Source organism: Ipomoea triloba, chromosome 5 (genome assembly GCF_003576645.1).
Source record: "Ipomoea triloba cultivar NCNSP0323 chromosome 5, ASM357664v1".
Lineage (NCBI taxonomy): Eukaryota > Viridiplantae > Streptophyta > Magnoliopsida > Solanales > Convolvulaceae > Ipomoea > Ipomoea triloba.
In genome coordinates, this window is record NC_044920.1 from 12,622,539 (window position 1) to 12,646,424 (window position 23,886).

At 35.0% G+C, this 23,886-nt stretch overlaps 2 protein-coding genes across 4 annotated transcripts; one reads left to right on the top strand and one right to left on the bottom strand.

Annotated features, from left to right (window-relative positions):
* The first annotated feature begins 15,573 nt into the window (after nt 1-15,573).
* LOC116021228 (casein kinase 1-like protein 1) lies at nt 15,574-19,199 on the top strand. 3 transcript variants are annotated; one of them, XM_031261842.1, is made up of 15 exons: nt 15,699-15,776; nt 15,905-15,945; nt 16,105-16,192; nt 16,795-16,864; nt 16,956-17,104; nt 17,207-17,302; nt 17,398-17,468; nt 17,594-17,655; nt 17,741-17,804; nt 17,879-17,963; nt 18,034-18,160; nt 18,290-18,372; nt 18,455-18,518; nt 18,670-18,788; nt 18,900-19,199. In XM_031261842.1, the coding sequence occupies exons 3-14, from the start codon at nt 16,166-16,168 to the stop codon at nt 18,753-18,755; spliced, it is 984 nt and encodes a 327-aa protein (XP_031117702.1). In that variant the 5' UTR covers nt 15,699-15,776; nt 15,905-15,945; nt 16,105-16,165; the 3' UTR covers nt 18,756-18,788; nt 18,900-19,199. The 3 variants fall into 3 exon arrangements, with proteins under 3 accessions (XP_031117700.1, XP_031117701.1, XP_031117702.1); XM_031261840.1 differs by lacking the exon at nt 16,105-16,192 and having other exon boundaries at nt 15,574-15,776; XM_031261841.1 differs by lacking the exon at nt 16,105-16,192 and having other exon boundaries at nt 15,574-15,776; nt 18,910-19,199.
* A 2,544-nt stretch (nt 19,200-21,743) lies between these two features.
* On the bottom strand, nt 21,744-22,234 carry LOC116020248. Its single transcript, XM_031260732.1, has 2 exons — nt 21,941-22,234; nt 21,744-21,818 (listed from the first exon to the last, which is right to left on the bottom strand). The coding sequence occupies exons 1-2, from the start codon at nt 22,232-22,234 to the stop codon at nt 21,744-21,746; spliced, it is 369 nt and encodes a 122-aa protein (XP_031116592.1).
* Nucleotides 22,235-23,886: the final 1,652 nt, after the last annotated feature.

Below are 23,886 nucleotides of genomic sequence, written 5' to 3' on the forward strand. Positions count from 1 at the left end.
CCTAAGCAATTCCATGATCTCGAAGGGATCCTCATCGCTTCTAAAAGAAGAACATCGAGAGGTAGAAGTAGAGCAGCGAGATGTAGAAGTGGAGGTTACCTCATTATCGATGGCCATTAAGCATTGATCCTCCTCTTCTGTAGTGTATAGGCAGATGAGCCCCCTCTCATCCTTTGAGCTGCTGCTATCTTCGCTTGAGCTCGATGTCTCGGACTCCTCGACTGCCTTCTCGAGTTCCTCAGCAACAAGCGCCTTCCTGCGCAGATGTGTCTTTGATGCTCCTTTGAAGCCACCTTGTGTTGACTTCTCCCTGGACTCCTCCATTCTCTTGGAATCCTTTCCTTCTTGGCCTTGATATTTGCTTACTGGAGGGTAGGGGCATTCGGCCTTGAAATGTCCCGGTCTTCTACAATTGTAGCATAGACCCTGATTGTCTTCCTCCGTCCTTTTGGATGGATATCTCTCATTTTTCCTTCTTGAGGAGGAAAGTGAACTTGTGTTGCTCTCTAGTGTCTTCTTCTTCATAAACTTCTTGAACTTTCTCAAGAAAAGAGCAAACTGTTCATCAGATAAAAGATTCACAGGGTTAGAGTCTGACCTTGAGGATGAGGATGGTTGATCAGCAACGAGTGCCACGTTCCGTCGGTCCACTACGTCCTCATCTCTCGGGAACATCTCGAACTCGAAGGCTTTGAGATCTCTGAAGAGTTGGTCGGTTGTGGTATTCTTTAGATCTCTGTGATCTCGCATTGTGATCACCTTCATTTCCCACTCCTTGGTAAGGCCTCGTAGAACCTTCAGGTTCAACTCTTTTTGTGGGATCTCCTTCTCGAGGTCGCTGATCTCGGTTGAGAGCTTCATGAACCGAGATTTCATGCTGTTGATGCTCTCTCCTGGCTTCATTTTGAAGTCCTCGAATCTCTTCATTGCCACGGTGAGCTTGTTCTCCTTTTCCTGTTCGTCACCTTCACCAATTAACATCAAAGTGTCTCATACCTCTTTTGCTGTGTTGCACTTTCTTACTCTGGGGAAGATGGTTTCGTCTATTGCTCTGAAGAGAATATCCTTGGCAATGTTGTCAAGGTTGTTTCTCTTCCTATCATCGCTCGTCCATTCTTCCTTAGGTTTTGAAACGTACTTTGGTGTGTCTTTGGTTTGTTCTGTAGCTGTGTTGACCATTAGGATTTTGACTGGTCCAGACTTTATAACCTCGGCCATCTCATCATGGAGGGCTGATAAGTACGCAAGCATGCGTGTTTTCCAGTCATCGAACCTGCTAAGATCAAAAAAGAGATGTCTCGACAACATGCTATCCATATTAAAAATTTATCTCGTGCTTTGAAAAACTTTTAAAGAATTTTCAAAGAAGGATCTCTAGGCAATATAAACAAAGATTTATATCGATCAAAGAACTTTCTCTGATACCAATTGTTGGTCCCGAGGGGATGGGGTACAAGTCTAGAGGGGGGGGGGGGAATAGACTTGTATAAGATTTTGCAAATCTTTTCGACCTCTCGTGTGTGTTGGACTTAGGATGTTTAGGTCCAGCACCTCACAAAATGAAGACAAAGTTTTATGCGCAGCGGAAAAGTTATCCCCTTTTAATTAGCACGAGTTTGAGTTAGTTCGAGAGGTGTGATTATATGTAGTGCAGTTCGAGAGATAGGTTAGCGAGAGATAAAAGCATAAAGTAAATGCGAGAGAGATTTTTAAGTGGTTCGGCCAACCCGCCTACGTCCACTCTTCTTCTAGAAACTCTTTAGAAGGATTGCACTAAAACTTCCCTTTTTAGTACAATATCAAGCGCTTGAGCTTTGATCACGAAGCCCGCCTCAAGCCTCAGGTTTTTCGCCCCGCTTCTTGTTACTCCACCTCTCGAGCACTTGAGCTTTGATCACCAAGCCCGCCTCAAGCCTTAGGATCTTCACAAGACAGCTCCCAGGTTACTCCGCCTCTTCTTGTTTTCTCCAAAGCAAGGTTGTCCCAGTTGTCACAGGTTGTGTAACAATCTCCAATCTGATCAAAAGCTATCGTTGGATAATCTTCGTTGTTGAGCAGCTTTGATCACCTTCTAGATGTGTATGCGTTGTAGCAATGAAACTCTCTCAAACACTGAAATGTGTTTTTCTCGCACTTGTGAATATCAAGGACGATATTCCAGATTAAGCACTTGCACTTTGAACGTTTGAATTAGACACCTCTTATGATTGCTTAGAATTCTCTCTTTTTGAACTTGTGTCTTCACGTCCTTTTATATGAGAGTTGAGGAATAATTCCGTTGGAGGGAAAATTATTCCGTTTGAAATCTAGTTCCCATACTAATTATGGGACTTGCACAATTACAGCATGTTTCATGGAGTGGTGGTCTTGTAACTTGAGCCTTTTGTCTTGGATAGTGTGTAGCTTAAGTGTTTGATGAAATTCCTCTTAGAACTTTGGATGCTTGAAGGCACTCCTAAGTCAAAGAAGCCTTAGTACACAAAGGTGGAAAAAGAATAAGACAACACACTCTTGAATAGACAATATCCTAGCAATCTTAATCCATGACCTTAGACACTCCACTATGCAATATCCATGAACACTATCCAATCCCTACCCCTTTTACATATTCACAAAATCCTTTTTACTTTACTACTCTCTTGCACTCAAACCAACCAAATGAACTACTCTCACTCACAAATCACCCTTCACCACACTCGAATCTTATGCATGATTCAATCAAGTAAACTCCCGAACGTTTGACACACCTCCACGTCCCTCCTTCGAGATCGACACTCGGGGAATCACAGACTTTCCGTTTTAACATATAAATATCTTTTGACGAATCAACCCCTACACAATACTGCTTCTTCAAAGGGGATCCGTGGGTCACCCAAAATTAAATAAAGGTTTTACAAAGCAGGTATTTAAAAACCTTTATTACCCTTACTCTACATTGATACTTTACCTGCAAACGAGTCATCAAGTATAGTTTGCACAAGTAATAAATAAGAATTGAAAAACAGTCTAAGTTCTTTTGATAAGTGATTGCTTACCAAAAAAATGTATTATTCGACGTATCAATAATCATCTACGCATATAAGCAAGTAGTGGAAAATTATGAACTTCACATTTAATCACAATCATGTACTTGAAAAATCTTCCTCACAGGGAAATTCCACCAACTTTTATCTCAAAGAGGGTTCACCGACACCCTTTTCCGCTTAAACAATCATCGCATCCCTCTTTAGCGTAGCTACAGAGTAACTATATTTTCATACAAAATTTTCCACTTAGTTTCTTTGTAGAAAGCGTGAGACCTTTGGAGTATTCTCTTAACTCCCTCTCTGACCACTTGGATCCTTTGGAGTATTCTCTTAACTCCCTCTCTGACCACTTGGATCATCGAGAGTATTCTCTTAACTCCCTCTCTGACCACTTGGATCATCGAAAGTATTCTCTTAACTCCCTCTCTGACCACTTGGATCATCGAACTCGGGTTCAGTGGTCATCCCCCGGTCTAACACTGATCCCCTGGACGTAAGGTTCATTAGAATGATCCCTAGCTGGCCCTACTAGGTCCATAAAAACGACACCTACCCGGACTTCCTAGAGTAACTATACTTTAAGTGTGCACACCCCCGCAGGAATTCCTCATCCTAACGAGTTATATAGTACTCGGCGAATAGACTTCGCCCTTCAGTATGAATGATCATACTATATATAACAACCTTGGGCAAGGGCACTTTAAACCACCCGAAGGCTAATCAAGGTCATCCTCAACTTTACTAGAAACTAAGGGTTTGAAAACATTTTTCCTTCTTCCTCATCTTCCTTGAGTCAAAATCACTTTTTGGACATATTCAACAAAATCAAGTCCCAACTTGAAATCAATCAATACTCTTAACCTAGTCCAAAAGTTTTGTTTCTCAAAACATTTTGATAGTACACTAATTACCATACACTGTGATAATAAAGTGTAACTATCCCACAATTTCCATCATCACATTACATATGTACATAACACTACATATATGTATATATGCATACAACATAACACCTCACACATTTATGCATACTTACATAAGGTACACATACTATATATATACATAGTATAAATTTCCCATAATACTCATACATATATGTATACACGGTTAACATGCATATATACCATATATATATATATATATATATATATATATATATACGTAATACAACATCTTATATTACTTATACATACATACATAATACGCATATAATATATATTACTATACTTACACGTACGTACATACACTATATAATATACATAGTATTTGTAATTTAGATATTTAGGCACATTAACACCACATCTCACCAACACGACATTTTGTACATATATATTATGTAAAATACAATTACATATATATTATACATACAAACATGTACACAATAATTTCACCTAAAACTCATCATATTTCAAATAAACTATCAATTATCTAATTTTAAGTGACCTTAACCTACTTAAGGGATTCCTTACCTTTCGGGAGTGTACTAACACCGTAGGAGGAATCTTGAATCTTTTCCCCAAATTTTTCACTCAAAACCCTAAGAGAAATTTAACATTATAGCAACAATTATTAAGAAACTATACTTAGATTCAAGATCTAGGAAGGAAAATAAAGCTTTCTACCGAATAAAATTAAAGTTTTACCAAATAGATGATGATCTTGTGAAGAAATTAGTTATGGAAGTTAATGGCTCAAGGTGGAAGATGAAGAATTTTTCCTCTCCTTTTCCCTCTCTAATTTTCGGCCAAAGGGAAGGAAAATGGGAGATCAAAGCTTATACATTGTTTCTTATAAGATAAGGATGAAGATATGTGGTGTAGGGAGTTGCCAAGTGTCAAAACCCTATGGTAACTCCAAGAAAATATCTTTAATTAGACTGTTAAGGGTTTAAAACAGATATAGTTTCGGTAGGAAATAATTTAGGTAAGGGTAAATTCGAAACCAAAATTATTCCGGACTCCATTCTAACCTTAATCTCTAAAATCGGGTGATGTTCGGTACATCGCGAAATACAGTGATGCTACGATCAAAATAAATTTCACTGCTACTGGCTAATTTAATTAAATAGGAAATTCAAGGTTAATAGTATGGTGCCTAATAACCCACTTCCTAGGTCAAACGAGACAGAACACATATTCCTAAAATTTTTACGGTTCGTGACCGGTACGTACGATCGCAGCTTATTAACAACTATTCTAACTGGAAAAAATTATTCTGGAATATCTATGAATCATAACTCGAGCATGCCAATGCCTTAGAATAAAATAAAATTTAAACCTCCGCTTTTTTTTTAATTAGGGATTTTTAGTAGAAAATATTTCGGGGTATTACAGTAGTGAATATCCCATATTCCACTATCTTGAGTCCATGCTCCACTTACTTCTTTTGGCAAAAGTTACTCTTTTTTATATTCCCACTGATCCTCGTTTTAGGGAATAAGACCAGCTTAGGATTGGTGCACCTTTTGACCGTTTGTTGTGGAAGTCTGACGTGTTATCCACTTCTGACTGTTTCGTGTCTTCACACTTAGCACCTCCTTTAATATTTTATCTCCATGATATTTTTCTTCTCCAAACTTAAATTATTCCTTTCTATGAGTGTTGATCGTTTTTTTTTTCAGACCTTGGAGAAGTACCAGTCCATCGAGACCATTGTTGATGTCTCGACTGGTCTATGTCTCGATCTTACGTCTCGAACTGGATCGATGTCTCGAGAGCTTCCATCTCTCGAACTCTTCTAATGTCTCGAGACTTAGTTGATGTATCGCAGACCCTTATTCCTCCAATGATGTTTCATGCCTTCTTCTGATCTATCTATGAACAACTTACAACACGAAACTTCTAAGATGTTCAATCAAGTTTACATTGAGCTTAAATATTTTCCGAGTTGAGCTCAATTACCCGGTTGTATTTTTGCTCTTAGTTTACTTGTCGAACTTACACGTATTGCCTATCTATCGAGACTTAGGGGATTATGTTTTACATTTGGTATCATCAAAACCTATTACAATATGTTCCTAACACCGTCAAATCAGGCTTAGCCTACCAGGTTAGCCCGCCCCACCCCGCAGAAAGGGCGGGCGGGCTTTGATATTCTGAGCCCGTATTTTGGCCGGCTTTTTAGCCCACTCCAGCCTAACCCGCGGGCTTGGCGGGGCGGCGGGGGCCCGCCAAATGAATAATAAAAAGTTTATTAAAATAAATGCTATAGTAGTAAATTTATAACATTAAATGTCTTGTCAATTTAATTATATTACTAATATTAGTGTGTGTAATATATATATATATATATATATATATATATATATATATATATATAAAGTTAGCATTAGTTTACTATAAACTAATGTTATATATATAAACTAATAACTAATGTTAGCTAATTACAGTAAACTAATGTTATATATATAAACTAAACTGTTGATCAAAAAAATATATAAACTAATAAACTAAGCTAATTACAGTTAAATAGTTAATCGTCAGTAAACTAAAGTTATATATATAAACTAAATTGTTAGATCAAAAAATATTATAAACTAAACTGTTAGATCAAAAAATATATAAACTAATAAACTGTTAATTATTTATTATTGTGTTTAAAAAAGTACAAATAGATTACTATATATTTAAACTATTCAAATTATTTTAGTATACACTTATTACCATTTTATATTAATTTTTATTTAAATTTAAAATTTTTAAAATTTGGCGGGCCCTCGCAAAGACCCGCGGACTTAAGGCGGGGCGGGGCGGGCCGACCTCCCTTTGGCCCGTATTTTGGCGAGCTTTTTAGCTCGCCCCGCCATAAGGTGGGTTTTGGCGGGGCAGGGCGCGCCGGCCCGTTTCGACAGCTCTAAGAGCAACCTCCAACCTCATCAAGCTCGAGAAAAAGTTGAAGAATGAACTTGATGAAACCTTACTCCAGGAAGAACTAATTTGGTATCAGCGCTCCAAGGAGGAGTGGATTATTTCTGGAGATCGAAACACTCGTTATTATCACACAGCTACTTCGGTGAGCAAAGTCAGATCGAGGATAGACAAGCTAAGAACATAAAACGGGGACTGGTTGGCCGACAAAGATATGTTGTTATGTCACATTAGCAATTTTTTTACTCTACTCTTCTCGGAGGGTCATACCAGAAGTTCCCAACCCTTTATCAAAGACCACTACCCCAAATTAATAGATCAAGAGTGGCAGGATGTGAATAGCCATTTCGAACTAGAAGAGATAAAACAAGCGCTGCTCAAAATAGATCCCTGCAAAGCCCCGGGTCCTGACAATTTCATTGTTGGTTTCTATCAGAAATCATGGGATGTTGTGGGAAAAGACCTTGTGAAATTTGCGTTAGAATTCTTCTTTGAAGGCAAGCCCCCTTCTGGCATCAACGACACGATCATAACACTAATACCAAAAGTTCCCTCCCCTGAGTCAGTCAAACAGTTACGACCAATTGGTTTATGTAACGTGACTTACAAACTAATAACCAAAGCTATGGCTTCCCGGCTAAAGAACATCTCTGGAAAACTAGTTGGCCACCACCAACAAGCTTTATCCCGGGCAGGCAAATCGCAGATAACATCATTGTCTTTCAAGAGGTCCTAAACTCTATGAGGAAAAGGAAAGCTGTAGTGGGCTGGATTATAATGAAAATTGATTTGGAAAAAGCATACGACAAGCTGGCTTGGAACTTCATTGAAGAAAACTTCATTGAAGAAACCCTGACTGACATTGGCTTCAACACAGTATGGAGAAGGAACATTATGGAGTGCATCACAACCTCCAGACTAGCAATCAATTGGGAGGGTCAATTGTCTGAATGGTTCAATCCAAAAAGAGGAATTCGACAGGGAGACCCTATATCACCCTTACTTTTCGTTTTATGCATGGAAAAACTTAGTCACCTTATTTCAGATTAAGTTAGTGCTGGTAGATGGAAAGGAATAAAGATAACTAAACAAGGACCCCATCTAACCCATTTGTTTTTTTGCAGATGACATGGTATTATTTAGCGAAGCAACCTTAGCGCAAGCAGAGGAGATATCCTCATGTCTAACAAGCTTCTGTCAGCACTCGGGCCTGAAGGTGAATGTTCAGAAATCAGCCCTATTTTTCTCAAAAAATACGCAAGTTAAACTACATCAAAGAATAGCGAACTTAACAGGGATCCCCAAGGTGGACGACTTGGGAAGATACCTAGGATTTCCCTCAGTGCATGGGAGGCTGAAAAAGGATACATTCGCCAGTCTCATTGGAAAAATTCAACATAGATTAGCTGGATAGAAGTCCAAAACCCTCTCGCTGGCTGGAAGACTCGTTCTCGCCCAATCAGTCTTGACATCCATTCCTCACTATACCATGCAAACTACACTACTGCCACCAGGGATTATCAAAGCAATAGAGCAGCTTATAAGGAACTTCCTATGGGGTAACTCCCAGAATACAAGGAAAGCTCATTTGGTTAACTGTGATACAGTTACTAAGAACAAGTCCGAGGGAGGGCTAGGTTTGTGCAAACTGGACTAGATGAATGAAGCCTTTCTAGCCAAGCTCGGGTGGCGGCTCATGCAAGATGACAACAGCCTATGGACCCAAGTCCTAAAAGCTAAATATGCAATCTCTTCATCGGATTGTGCGACATGGAGGTCAAAGACAAATATGTCTTTCGTGTGGAAGGGATCCTGAAAGCTGTCCCTATCCTTCAAAGAGGGGAGGCGAAGCTGGTAAGAAATGGTCTCAACACACAATTTTGGGGGATAAATGGGTGGGGGAATGCCCTCTCATAAGCAAAGCCACCTCAGTGGTAAATCTCCTAGATCGCTACAGAACGGTGGCCTCCTATTGGAACACTGACAATGGTTGGAAATGGGAGGAAATGCAACACTTACTCCTGGCATCAACGTTGGACGAAATTGCGGCCATCATAATCCAGGGAGACCCAGAATTGGAAGATTTGGTCGCATGGAGATACGATAAATCTGATGTTTTCTTTGTGAGTTCAGCCTATGACATAGCCTCTAACTATTCTTCGAATACTGAAGCAGCTAAATGGACAGCCATCTGGAAGCTAAAGCTACCCAGTCGAATTAAGATCTTTCTATGGTTAGCCTGGCACGAGAAAATAATGACGAACAGTATGCGGGTTAGAAGGGGAATAACTATAATTGGTAATTGCTGGCTGTGTAGCGACAAGGTAGAAGATATTGATCACGTCTTGCGCAAGTGCCCAGCCGCAGAAGCAATCTGGTCCAGGTTATTACCACTGTTCTATACGAAGACTAAGCATTTACCCTTCAAAGACTAGTTGGATTGGGGCGTAGATAACAAAGGTAGTAACCTTAGGCCCAAGGATGAACGTATTCTTTTTTCGCTAACTATATGGTGGGTTTGGAAATGGAGAAACGAGGTAATATTCCAGAACTCCCTCCAACCCCTAGCTACTAAAATTGCTCGAATTAAAACTCAAGAGAAGGAACGGGAAGAACCAGCTGAAGTCATTGAATTCATACACAAATGGGAGGAGTTAAGATGGGCTAAGCCTACCAATGGAATGGTCAAGTTCAATTTCAATGGCTTAGTGGAAATCCCATTAGGTAGGGCTGGTTGTGGGGGTGTTGTTAGAGACAGCAACGGATCATGGAAAATTGCATTTACATATTCTATCGGCACATGTTCCCCTCTACAAGCTGAGGCATTAGCCTTACTTAAGAGTGTACAACTAGCTAACTACATGGGCTACAAACGAGTTATCTTTGAAGGAGATTCACACGAGCTAATCAGTATATTCAATGAAGGTTTGACGTCGAACGAATTGGTATGCAATATCATTAGTGCATGCAAGAAGGAACTCATGCATCTCGAAGACTGGAGGCTCTCTGTAATACCTCGGGAGATCAATACCCCAGCTAACTTCATGGCTAGAGCAGCAAGGGATTATCCAAAGGCCTTCAAATACTATATAAACCGCCAGATAGCATACTCGACCTATTGGATTCTGATAGCGCCGGTTTCCCCGCTTGGAGACTAATGTACAATCCTAGTTAAAACTCTAAAAACTCATTCGGGTTTCCCCCCTCTCTATTGAAATAAAAAAAAATACATAAGTATATCACCACAATGCAAACATAATAGCATTAAAATATAAAATAAAATAAACAAGTCATGACTTCAGCATGCTCGTTAACTTGTTTAGAAATAAATTCAATTGTATTATTGTTTGTTATCTTATATAATCTCATAAATAATTAACAATCAACTCACATAATTAAATTGAGACATTTCATTAAATATTATGACAGTAAGAACAGTTAATAAGAACACTTATAGCATGATTATCAACAATGTTTATATTTGAATCATAATTTAGAATGTGATTTTGGAGGTGGAGGGTTAGGGTTTGGTAGTTATATATACTTGGGGTTATATTGTAAATATAAAAATATATTAGATATATATATATATATATATGTCGGGCTTGTAGGTCGAGCTTGGTATATATAGGCCTGGCCTGTTTAGTTTAATAGGCTTTGAAATGGGCTCAAGCCTGACCTTTTTACTAAACGAGTTAGGCTTAACTATGCCTTAATTAGGATATTGCATAAGCTCTTACAAGGGGCCAGGCCTATTCCCACCCCTACATACAACTGTGTATCCAAGTATATATTGACAAGATTTACCTTTGCATTATCAAGTGGCATCGGAGGATTTGAGTTGGAAGCTGGGCAAAACTAGAAATATTATTGAGTATGGGTCAAAGTTAAAATACTTTGACACACAATAAAAAAATATATTTATGATAAAATATGAAGCATAATTAATTGAAAAATGGTTGAAATTTGAAAATAATTATAAATAGCATGTTATCTTTATTGATATGATATTAATTTTTTTTTCTTCTTTTAGTTAGGCAAACTTCAATTTTTTCTAGATACTTGCAAAGATGCTTGTAAACCGCATGAAAAGGATTTTGGAATGTCTTATATCGAATACTCAAAGTGCTTTTGTGCCAGTCAGACTGCTCACTGATAAGGTCCTCATTGCATCGGAAGTCAGTCATTACCTTAAAAAGGAAGCAGTGTGGTATGGTTGGATGGACAACACTGAAGCTGGACATGCATGGCAAAGGCTTATGACTGCATGGAGTGGGATTTTCTGAAGGGTGATATGCAATCTCTCGGTTTCGCACCAAGATGGATTGATTGGGTATTGCTTTGTATTACGAAAGTTAAATACAATATTACAGTAGATGGGAGGGTGGTGGAGTCGGTAACGCCATCATGGGGGTTGCGCCAAGGTGACTCGTCATCTCCATACCTATTTATCTTATGTGCTGAGGGATTGACTGTGTTACTCATAGAAGCAAAAAGAAAGGGAGAGGTACGGGGCTGTAGAGTTGCACATGGAGCTCCTTTACTAACCCACATGTTCTTTGCGGACGACAGGCTGTTTTTTTTTTTTTTCAGGGCCAAGGAGGAGGAAGGTAGGGCAACCAAAAGATGCTTGGACCTATATAAACAAGCATCGGGGCAGACTATTAATTACACCAAATCATGCGCCACATTCAGCACTAATATGTTGCACATTGATGCAGACCAAATTTGTACAACCTTTGTAGTTTAGAGAAGGGATGGTTTTGGCAAATACCTGGGATTGCCAGCGTGGGTAGGAAGGAACAAGAAGACGGTATTTGATTACTTGCAAAATAGAATTAGGCAGCGTATAATATATAATTAATAAAAAATTAATAAAAAAATTAAGTCAATTAAATATCTGTATATAAGAGTTTTTTCCCAAAATGGTCCCTCAACTATTCCTCATTCTCAATTTTGCATTTCGACTTTCAATTGCACCTAATGTGGTCCCTCGACTTTCAAAAACTCACCCAATTTGGTCCTCTGTTACATATTCCGTCAAATCAGTGTTAAAATAGAGGGCGTTTTCGTCCATTTATCTATTGTTAGCCTAATAAACCTTGAGAAATAGTTGTGGGACCATTTTGAGAATAGTCAAGGGACCATTTTGGGAAAAGCTATTTTATTTATTTCATTTTTGTTTATTTTCATTTTTTAGACTCTATAAAATTAGAATTTCTATACATTTTTTTTCTTACAAATATAAATAGTTAAAATCATGCAATCCATTCTAAAAAATTTTAACTTTTTTACAGACTTTTTCCCTCTATCTAAATATACAAACTATTCCTATGCAGATTTACAATAAGTTTCGTAAATTTTATAAATACTCATTTTCAAGCACCGATTAAAATAATTCTTAGTCACATCTGTAGTACTAAATATATTACTTTGGATTTTTTTTATAAATAAGATATAATATTATTAAACTCAAATAATTAAAAATAATGTGCCCACAACACAAAAGATTTTATGATTGACTTAAAAATTAACTATAAATTTTATTGTTGAATACAAATTGACAATTATTAAACATTATTTATAATAATTATTGTGTCTCGTGTAATATACTAAAATTATTAGGTAGGATTTTTATAATTAAGGTATAATTTAATTAAATCAAAATTATTAAAAATAATGTGTCCACATTACAAAATAAATTATACTTGCCTTAACAAAAAAAAATAAGAAGAGGAAAACATATAAAAGATGTCATACAATATCTTAAATAATGTAAATTAATATAAAATTTAATAATTACTTCGAAATCAAATACAGAAAATATGCAAGAAACATTGATGAGATTTTACTTTTCGGCTCACCTGAGAAGTTTACTAGAAAAATTTACCTTTCGGTCCAATATTTTCCCTACATTTTACACTCTTTGGGTGTCTACGCTTGAAAAAAAATATTATTTTCAATGGTAAAAGTAATATTTAATGTGATACATAGTGATTGATTGTCTATGAACATAAAAAAAAATGAAATTTACGGAACTTATTGTAAAACTTCATAGGAATAGTTTGTATATTTAGAGGAAAAGTCTGTAAAGAAAGTTAAAAATTTTGAGGTTGGATTGCGCGATTTTAACTATTTATATTTGTAAGAAAAAAATGTATAGAAATTCTAAATTATAGAGTCTAAAAAATGGAAATAAACAAAAATGAAATAAATAAAATAATTTTTCCCAAAATGGTCCCTTGACTATTCTCAAAATGGTCCCTCAACTATTTTCAATGTTTATTAGGCTAACAATAGGTAAATGGATGAAAATACCCTCCATTTTAACACTGATTTGACGGAATATGTAACGGAGGACCAAATTGGGTGAGTTTTTGAAAGTCGAGGGACCACATTAGGTGCAATTAAAAGTCGAAATGCAAAATTGAGAATGAGCAATAGTCGAGGGACCATTTTGAAAAAAAACTCCTGTATATAATAAGAAGAAAAAAATATACCCTATATATCTATATAACTGCAAATCAATCAATATATAATTATATATGTACATTAGGTAATTAGGAATTATTATAATTATATAATTAGGAAAATTGTAACGTATTTATATATTTATGTATATAGTTAATATTTAAATATCTATAAGAAAATTATTATACTTTCCTTTTGAATTAGTCTTTTCCACCTATAATTACAAATTTATAATCTTCTTAAAATAAAAAACATTTGACACACCTCAACCAATTTATCCCTTTCCTTCTCCACATTAGTAGGGCTTCTCCACCCCGTATCTTCCCCGCCATTTTTTGTTGCATATATTAGTGGGTTGACAAACCAAAGTCGCCTTGCCGGAATGGATTCCGTTTTCATTGCCTCATCAATCAAACAATCAAAAGCTCCCAAATCTCACCAGCAATAACAAAAGACAATGTAGAATGCTCAAACTCAATTCTTTGCGATCTTTCTGTATGAATTTTCTACCTTTTTCTAACTATATTCCTTTGTACTTCAATATTTTTTAATTTAATTTCCTCATATTTATTAATGGTAATTATTCTGGTAATTTTTCACTTATTTCTTGTAATTATTATAGCAATTTTACGGTAATATATTTCAAAATTGTGACAATTTCATTAATTATTATGCTAATTTATGGTAATATATTTTAATATTAGAAGAGAAAAAATAGTATAATTAATATAATTAATGAAATTATTATGGTAATTGCCACAATATTTGGTAATTATAATTAATATTAATATAATTAACTTCATTGAGAAATATAATATTTCTTCCGTGGCAATTTTTTTGGCAATTTCATTAAATTATAATTAATAAAATATGAAATATAATTAAAGAAATGAAATTATAAAATTAACAAAATATGTGTTCATAAATATTTATAAATTTTTTAAATACATACATATGCACTATATTAATCATATAAAATTCAAATGCTAATTTTTAATTTCTAAATGTAAATTTTTAATTAAAAATCTATCAATATAAATTATAATTAAAGAAATTATATTATAGAATTATCCTATTTACATATTAATAAATATTATGTGTGTATATAATGTATTATACAATCATATAAGGAAATGCGTCCGATAATAGTTTAAACCTACTTATACAAAATTTAAAATTTATATTTTTTTTATTGATTTCTAAGTATAATAAATTTAGTTATTATTCATATTTTTACAATTATAATATATATATAAATATAATTAGGAATAAATCAACTTAATTATGTGAATTTTTTCTATAAAATTAGAGATTATATTAACCATACAAAATTTAAATTTTGTATGTTATGAATATAGATACTTGATCAAATATATAAAAGTCTAACTATATTATTAAATTGTATATTTTAACATCTTTTTATTTTTATTTTTCTATTCTTTAAATTTAAATTTATAATAACAAGATTTTTTTTCGTGCAATGCACGGGTAAAATACTAGTTAGATATAACTTTGATTGTTAACTATGATGTTAGTGGGTCAAATCTTACTTCAAACCAAAAAAAAGAAAAAGTTATAATTATTTTATATAAAATAAATAAAAATCTATGGCCTAGCCAGGAATTGACCAAGGTAATTCATGGCGGGTTCCAGTGCTAGCTTAAGCCCGGCACGGGATCGTCCATGTCCGAATTTTGCAATCATTATTGTGTGGATCATAAATAAAAAGTATATTATTTGTGTACATAAAGTATATTATTTGAGTATTGAAAGTATATTATTTTGTATATATACTATCAAATAATATGCAATTAGTACATAAATAATGTAGTTTTAATATATTAAAAATGTACATTGTATTAAAAAATATTATTTAAATACTAAAAATATATTATTTTGTATAATGTACTTTCAATACACAAATAATATACTTTTAATATATTAAAAATATATTTTTTATTGTCTACACACCCATGGCCCACATAATAATTTGTCCGGACTTTGGCCACCTTTACTGCCTAATAACAATCATTCGAATATAACAATTGTTAGTGAGATGGTTAGATTTTTTGTACGTAGAAATGTACAATTTGATGTTGAATCTCATGAAGTTGGAGTGAATTCATAAGGTTGAAAATATAATCCGATGAATTCCAAAAATTTGGGTTATAAAAATAAATAAAATAAATTCTCTGTACAAAGATAACGGAAAACGCTCTTGTATTCTTTCTCATTGCGTCAACATAAACCTAGATATCTGCTTCAGAAAATACTTTATATTTTTTGTGCATTCGTATTTCTACCGTACTAAGTACTAACTGCTTTCTTCTCCTGCTTATGGAGCCTTTCATAAAAAACAAGTACCGACTCGGACGGAGAATCGGCAGTGGATCGTTCGGAGAGATCTACACCGGTTTGTTTTTCAATTTTTCTTGAATAAAGAGCTTTAGTTTGTAATTTTTCTGCTTTTATGATGTACATGTTTTGGAATTTCCGGAGAGTGAGTTGATTGTTTAATTACCTTTTTGGTGCTCGATGCAGGCACTGATTTGGAGACGAATGAGGATGTAGCAATTAAGCTTGTGAGTTGTTTTCTGCTATAAGTTGAGCTATGTTTTGTCTAGTGTACTGGTTCTAGTGATTTTGGAAAATGGTTTTTGTTCATCACGGGATTCACTTTGAAGTTTATCTTTATGAGCGATAATTTGTTTACTTTGAATATGACAATCTTTTATGTACAGGACTTCACATCTAAATTTTGGCTATTTGTACTTCATATGCATTAAAGTGACTGCTTGCTATATGGGATTATGGTGTTTTGAAGTAGCAGTAAGCTCTTATGCATAATCCCTATTTTCATTTGAATATCCAATTCCATGCTATAAGCCTATAAAGCTTTGGGTTACCACATTTATAGAAGCTTTCACAGTTCACTTTTAAGCCCATCAATGAAGTGTGAAATTTTTGATTCATTATTTTAGATCTCTGTTTAATCATTTAGGCATTGATTTTTTGGGTTATCTTCATTTTTTTTTTCTGAACTGCTGCTACTTTATAATGGTTGCTGTGATGGCCTGATTCTTGCTCCTGGTTAGCTTGACTATCTGTTCATAAATCATAACAGTATACAGTGCTGCCTTCTGATTTTCAGCCTCCCCCAATATGTGAATGTCTTTGAGTCATCACTTTACCCAAATTTAGATTATGGGTCACAAGGACTTGTTATCAGCAACTGCTGGAGTTGTTAGAATATTCTACTTTCTGAATTTTTCATCAAAGATAATAATTGCCAATTCATCCAAACAACTGTTCACATGGCACAACAGTGTGCCTTAGTTTCATGGGCACAGCCATACAAACCAAGATGCTTTGTTAATTACTTTCTGTCCTTTCAAACTACATCAAAGCTGATATTATTTCTGATATTTCAGGAAAATGTCCACACACGACACCCTCAATTACTGTATGAGTCAAAGTTATACAGAATTTTACATGGAGGAAGTAATGGAATTTGTAGTTTGCTTTTTCTGAACTAAACCATATTATTTTATGTTCAATGATTGTTATTATGATTGTGAAATTTCTATTTCAGATGGAATTGCAAATGTGAGATGGTTTGGCGTGGAACGAGACTACAATGTTATGGTCATGGATTTGCTTGGCCCTAGTCTTGAAGATCTATTTAACTTTTGCAGTAGGAAACTTTCTCTGAAAACTGTTCTCATGCTTGCGGATCAAATGGCTAGTTCTTATTAATATGTTTGTTTGGTCAAACACAGACACACACACACACATGTATCCTTGCCCTCATATTGATATATGCTATTTAAATGTTTATCACAGATCAACCGCATTGAGTTCTTACACAGTAAATCATTTTTGCATCGAGATGTCAAACCAGAAAATTTTCTTATGGGATTGGGAAAGCGCTCAAATCAGGTCTTCTGATTGTTATTTTGAATTATGTATTTCATTGATCTTCTTTTGTTGTATATGATTGTTGGTATTTATATCTACATTTGACTTAAAAACAGGTGTATGCAATTGACTTTGGTTTGGCAAAGAAGTATCAAGACCCTTCAACTCACGAGCACATCTCTTACAGGTATCCAACATTAACCACTTATATGGTCATGTAAATGCAGTTGCAAGTGCTATACAGTTGGCTGTTCGGGGAAGTGTACTATTGCCTCTGTTCCTTCTCAAACTAGTAGTATTGGAATCATGCAGAGATAAAAAGAAATTGACAGGAACTGCAAGATATGCAAGCATTAACACTCACCTCGGTCGTGGTAAACATTTTCTCTTTGGAACTAGTATCTATCATTACTTTGTTATCGTTTCTTCTTCACTAACTCAAAGTTAAATACATTATAGAACAAAGCAGGAGGGATGATTTGGAATCTCTTGGATATGTTCTAGTGTACTTCCTAAGAGGAAGGTGATAGTTGCTGCACTTTGCTTTTATGGATGCTGATGAATTGTAGTGTCTATTTTGACGTTTATCTATTGCAGCCTTCCTTGGCAGGGAATAAAGGCAGGAAATAAGAGACGCAAGTATGGAATAATTAGTGAAAGGAAGATGTCTACCTCTATTGAGGTAATATTTGCTAACATGATTACTATATTTTTGACTTGTAAAAGGAAGTGACTGATCTTTATTTTTACAGGCCTTATGTCGAGGTTCTCCTACAGAGTTTGCTTCATATCTCCAGTACTGTCGTTCACTGCGCTTTGAAGACAAACCAGATTATGCTTATCTGAGGAGAATTTTCAGAGACCTTTTTATCCGCAAAGGTAAATAATAATAATAATGCTAAAATAAATACTATTTTATCCTCAGAAAATATTTATTTTCTATGCGTAGTTTATCGAAGAGTAATGAAAATATTACTAACATATTTGCGTTATCTTTTGCCTCTACAGGCTTTGAGTTTGACTATGTTTTCGATTGGACTATTTTGAAGTATCAGCAGGCACAGATTGAAGCTCCTCCATCCAGATCTCTTGTAAGTGATGTACCTTTATGCTTATTCAAATTTATTTTATGCATTTTCACATCTAAGATCTAACAATGTTTGCTTATTTTAGACTCCTGGTTCTGGAACCAGCTCATGGATGACTCCCATGAACCCCAATGTGGAACACCAGTCGGGTAATACGCCAATCCTATGCTTGCTTATATGATGTTACACACACAACACATATATATGAGCTCATAAATTCCATGCAGCCCTACATCTTACCCATACTAAACATGCTGCGCTTAAACATATCTCACTGTATGTTGTCTTTAACATTTACAGGTGAAGAAGGGAGACGATTAGCAGACTCTTCCCAGAGGAGAAACTATGGGCAACCCGCGGATGCAGAGTTCTCCAATTGGAAATGACTTCACCAGAAAAAAATAAAAGAATATGCTATTGTAAGTTATCCAAGTTACTTTGACAATGCAAATAGAAGGTTTGTTAGATAGATGAGACATTTGGGAGAAAACTATGCTTTTTCGTCCAACTTTATCAATGAACTTTTGCAGTTGTCAATAGTAGGAAATGATTTTGACGCGGAGGAAGGCAAGTGCAGAGACTGTACACAAAATCTCAAGCAGACAGAAGCTCTCCTTCATCATCTGCCAGGAACAACTCTACCACAGTATTTTTGACTAGAAGTATGGCACTTAACATGCGCTTTTGGTGATATCTTCACTTTCTCACCTAGTATTGGTATTGGTAGTGGCAAATGTAAATTCGCCATTGTATTTTTATTTTATACATTCTATCTCCATATCAATCATGCTTCTAAATTTCAAGTTGAAGGTGAGCCTCTTTTTGCAATATTCTCCCTCCTTCCCATTTTATAACTTATTTCTCGATTAAAATTATTTATAATACAATTTTTGTGATATTTAATTTAGTATTAGGTAATAAAATTTACATATTTAAGTACATTGTAAGGGTTTTTTTTTTGGGAGTGTTTTGTTGACTTAAATTTTTTTTTTAATTATAAGAATTGTTAAATAAAATAAGTAAAAAGAGTTAGTTTAACTAATGAATAGTTATGATTCATGTAATATAGCCCCTAGTCACTATACATGTCACTTTTAATATTTTAAAAATTACTCTTCAATATATTGAAAAAGTATATAAAAACTATTGCTAAACATTATGTGTTGTAATTAGTTTTTTTTGAAAATCGTGTTGTAATTAGTTGATGGTTCTTTAATTGGTCAATCTTTTACCATTTAGAGTAGCTATGCTTTTGCCAAGGATCTTGTAGTCCATGGCATCAAATCCTTCCCTTTATACGGGAGGTGGTGGGTTCGAGCCTCAGTGCAGGCAATATGAACAGATACCGCATTGTAATAGAGTCCGTAGTATTCAAAAAAAAAAAAAAAAAGAAGGGGAAATATTATAAGGGTACTCAAAACCTTGAGTCAACAAATAATTTTTTGGCCATATAGCAATGTAAGTTGGGCATGGGTTTGACTTTGGCCAAATTAGTGTTTGGCTAATATTGCTACAAGTTGAAATCTAGCTTGATTGTTTCAAACTAGCCCCAAAATGACACATTGAACTTGTAACTATGCAGAAAATTCAAGGATATGTGTATATGTATGGATTACGCTAGCCACATTCCCTGCAATTATCTCAATTGCAATACGATATGTAAAAAAAAATTATAATTTTGATTTTTTTTATTTCCAACATTTGTTGCAAGCTTGCAGCACTAGCTATAAAAAATGACAGTTTTTGTCTTTTTTAGTTTTGCTTTATGTAAAATGTAGCCATTTTACGGGATTGAGACCCACTTTTGAGAGTGGATTAAAGTTGCATGAATGTAGAAAAAATAGTGAAAGAATTACAAATTTAGTAATATGAAAATATCTCACTTTTAAAAGTGAAAAAGTACTTCAAGATAATGTTAGTCTTGCGACAAATCTTGGTGTGAGTAAGTAGCTGGAAGAAAATGTGAGTGTAGCCTAGCTGTAGGAAGGCAATAGGGATTAGGGAAGCAGTTCCTTCCTATAGGCACATGGAGCAGAAAGTGATAGGTGCCCACAATGAAGTAAAGCACAATAAATGAACCTCAAGGTGCTAGAACAATCCAACATTTCCTCTCTAGAATAGCCAATAATGACCAGAGGTGTTTTGCCCTACCCTACATCTTTGCCCATTGTAATTCTTATATTTTTACTTTAGACTAATGTGACATTTAAAATATCGTAAGTCAAAAGTTTTTATTCTTTTCTTCATTCAATAAAATTAGGACATGTGGCAAAAGTTTTACTACATTAGAGTACACAATCGTTTCCATCAGCTAATTTTACTAATCTTTTTACAAATCGCTAATACAATCTGTTGGTCGGATTTGCTAACACAATCTGCTATCCTTTATCCGCTAACCACTGATTGCCAAACAAGACCTATATCCAACTGTTCAATTAATTGCACTGCTAGAACAGCCAACATAATTGAGGAAATGATAGGGTAACAATCAAGCCCAAGGAAAACCTCCCTTGATCACTTAATGTTATGTGCAGTGCAGAAGACCTATTCATTCTTCAGTTAAGAATCTCACCAAATGAACAACAGAGTCAGATTTGATGAGTTCATATCAAGTTTAACTACATACACACAAACCTGAAAGCCCTCTAGACTACTATAGTTATCGATCCCATACCTACCTAGTTGTGAATTAAAAGAACTAGATTAGGAACCTGTCCATGTTTCCCTCAAGGCTCTCCTTAGAACTCATAATCTATGAGAAACTCATCCTATCACCATGCCTTACATTGGAGAAAACACACATATATCTATCAAGAATCACTATGTCAAAAGGAGTTAATGCAGAGGCCAAAAACAAAACTATGCTAACAACAAAGGAAAGTTAAGCGTGCACGGGAAGAGACCAAAATTCGTAACTCGACAGTAGAAGTGTGGGAATTATGCCCAAAGTGGGCGGACCCCTTGCATTTGGCCTTGTCTATTGAGTCACTGAGTTACCCGTGATTTACACCCTCCCAAATGCTGTTGGGTCGGGTGTGGGGACGCTTGGAATTGGGGATTTAACCTCTTTGGGGAAGGGAAGTTGATGTAGAGAGACAAGGGCAACTGTTTTTTTAAAGAATTATTACTGTGTATAACTGTTTTCTGATAGGTACCTGGAAAAGATGAATCAAGAACTACTGGCTCTCTAAATAAGATTATTGAGAATGGGAAGTTAGTTGTTCAGTTGCAGCACATTAGAATGCAGAATTACAAAGCAACCCACATTTGCTGTTCAGGGTTTTTTATTCATATAACTCTAAAATTTCAGTAATTTGAGAGGCCAATAAATCAAGAACATCCTCCCTCAGTTACTAACCTAATCAAGCACAGAATTAAGGAATGTTAAGAAGCTTCATATGCAATGCAATGCAATGCAACACAGTAAGTCCATCCATATCAACAATCCACTACACTTAAAAGGAAAGAAAAAGATGCATAGTTGAAGGAAGAAAAGTTATGTGAAGAAAAAAAGGGCATTAATATGAATATAATATGTGAAGAATGATGATCATCTCCGGCCATAGACTACTTGAGTATACCTGTCTTTAATCCACCTAAACCCCTTCTTAATTGAGCCTTTGAGTTTCCCCTCTACAGCGTACGCCTTATAGCTAGCAACCCTCTTCTTCCTCTGCAATTCTGGGTCACCCAACACCCACCCGTTCACTGACTTCCCCTTCTTCAAATTCCTCTTCGTCTGCGTATTGCTGTTTGAAGATGCATAGGAAGCGCTGTAGCATCGGAGATCTTGAAGCCCACCCGGGTTCGGATTCGGGTCTTGCATTCTTGAATCATTGTATGACTTTGATCTCCAGTCCTCCATTTTTTTTTTTTTGAGTTTTGATTTTGAGTGAGTTGTTGGGTGGGGGTTTATGGGTTCTTGATTTTCTTCAGGTGGGTTGAGTGTTTTCTCATATTGGGATTTGAGTTTGTTTGGGTTGCGTCGGTGGGCGTGGTTATGTCTAATGATGCCTCTAATGCAATGCGCTGCACTTGGAACTTGGAAGAGAAGAGACTGCTTCCTATCTCCATACTTAACTAATTTTAAAATAGTGGTGTATTCAACTTTTTTAGCTTCACTCCATTTTAGTTCATTTTACTTTTTTTTTGTGATTTTTGCCGGTTAGGATCACAGGGCGCAATTTACTATCAAGCAGTAATTGCAAGTTTTTTTTGTCGCTCAACAAAAAATAAACAGATTTATTAATGTGTAATATAATATCAATCTATTTGGTATTTTAACAACTACCATAGAGCATGATTCACATTATAAGATAATCATTGACATACAAATTCATTTTTAATATATTGAATGTTAATTTTTAATGTACTGATTTATTTTAAAAAAATAAATTTATAAAACATTAAAATTATACATTTCATATACTAAAAAATAGTCAAAGACCTTGTGGTCTAGTGACACTCAGTTTACACAAGGAGTGAGTTCGAGTCTCAGTGGAGACGATTAATACTACATTATAACAGAGTCAGTAACACTCAATAAAAAACATATACTAAAAAAATATTTATTAGTCTAGAATATAATTTGCAGTATTTTGGTTCACTCTTTACAGCATGACAAAAGTATAATACTTATCCCTATCACACGTTAGGTTTTGCCGAGATGTAGATCCCAAAGTGGTATGAGAATTTACCATTTTGTCTTCGACCATAACGGAGTACTCTCGAAAAATTGGACAAAAGATAAAAAAGATGAAAGAGACACAATAATAGTCAACTGATTTAGGTTAAAACTACTATAATCTATACTTAGGTATTAAAAGTAGAATATGTTTTTTTCTACCAAGTGAGTATTGTGAGAACTTTTATATTTAATGAAATATATAAATTTAATCCTCTATTTAAAAAAAAATAGCTTACATGTAACTAAAAAAATGTCATTATCAGTGCAAATCTTAATCTAAGCATCATCACATCTATCCTACAATCACGCTTTGCTTGTGTTCTCAATCTCATTTATTCGCAACTTCTGCGATTCTGTTTTTATATGGAAAATGTTTTTTTTTTTTTTCAAATCAGAATGCCATTTAGGTTAAATTATGAGAAAAAATTAAGAGAGAAAATTTAGGACTGTGTAGGACTAGCTTTATCCTTATATCGCAAATTTTACTGTGGACCGCGGTCCACCAAGCATTATGGTTCAAGTGACAAAACGACGTCGTTTTGATTAATGAAAACCGATGGATGAAACTGCCTCCTTTCCGCGCAACTGCAGTTCCCTTTTAACACAACTGCAGTCCAGACGGATGAAATGTCCTCCGACAACTGCAGTATCAGTTCAACACAACTGCAGTACCACTTATTAAAACAACGTCGTTTTGTGACCTTTGTCCACAATGCATTGTGGATCGCGGTTCACGGTATAAGAACTGATCCTTATATATATATATATATATATATATATATATATATATATATATATATATATATATATATATATATATATATATATAC

Coding starts and splice junctions, on each gene's coding strand:
- LOC116021228 (XM_031261840.1), top strand. CDS start 15,701: ATGGAGCCTTTCATAAAAAACAAGTACCGACTCGGACGGAGAATCGGC. Junction 17,964..18,033: donor AGATGTCTACCTCTATTGAG/GTAATATTTGCT, acceptor TTATTTTTACAG/GCCTTATGTCGAGGTTCTCC. Junction 18,161..18,289: donor AGACCTTTTTATCCGCAAAG/GTAAATAATAAT, acceptor TTGCCTCTACAG/GCTTTGAGTTTGACTATGTT.
- LOC116020248 (XM_031260732.1), bottom strand. CDS start 22,234: ATGGAGGACTGGAGATCAAAGTCATACAATGATTCAAGAATGCAAGAC. Junction 21,819..21,940: donor TTAAAGACAGGTATACTCAA/GTAGTCTATGGC, acceptor TTTTAAGTGTAG/TGGATTGTTGATATGGATGG.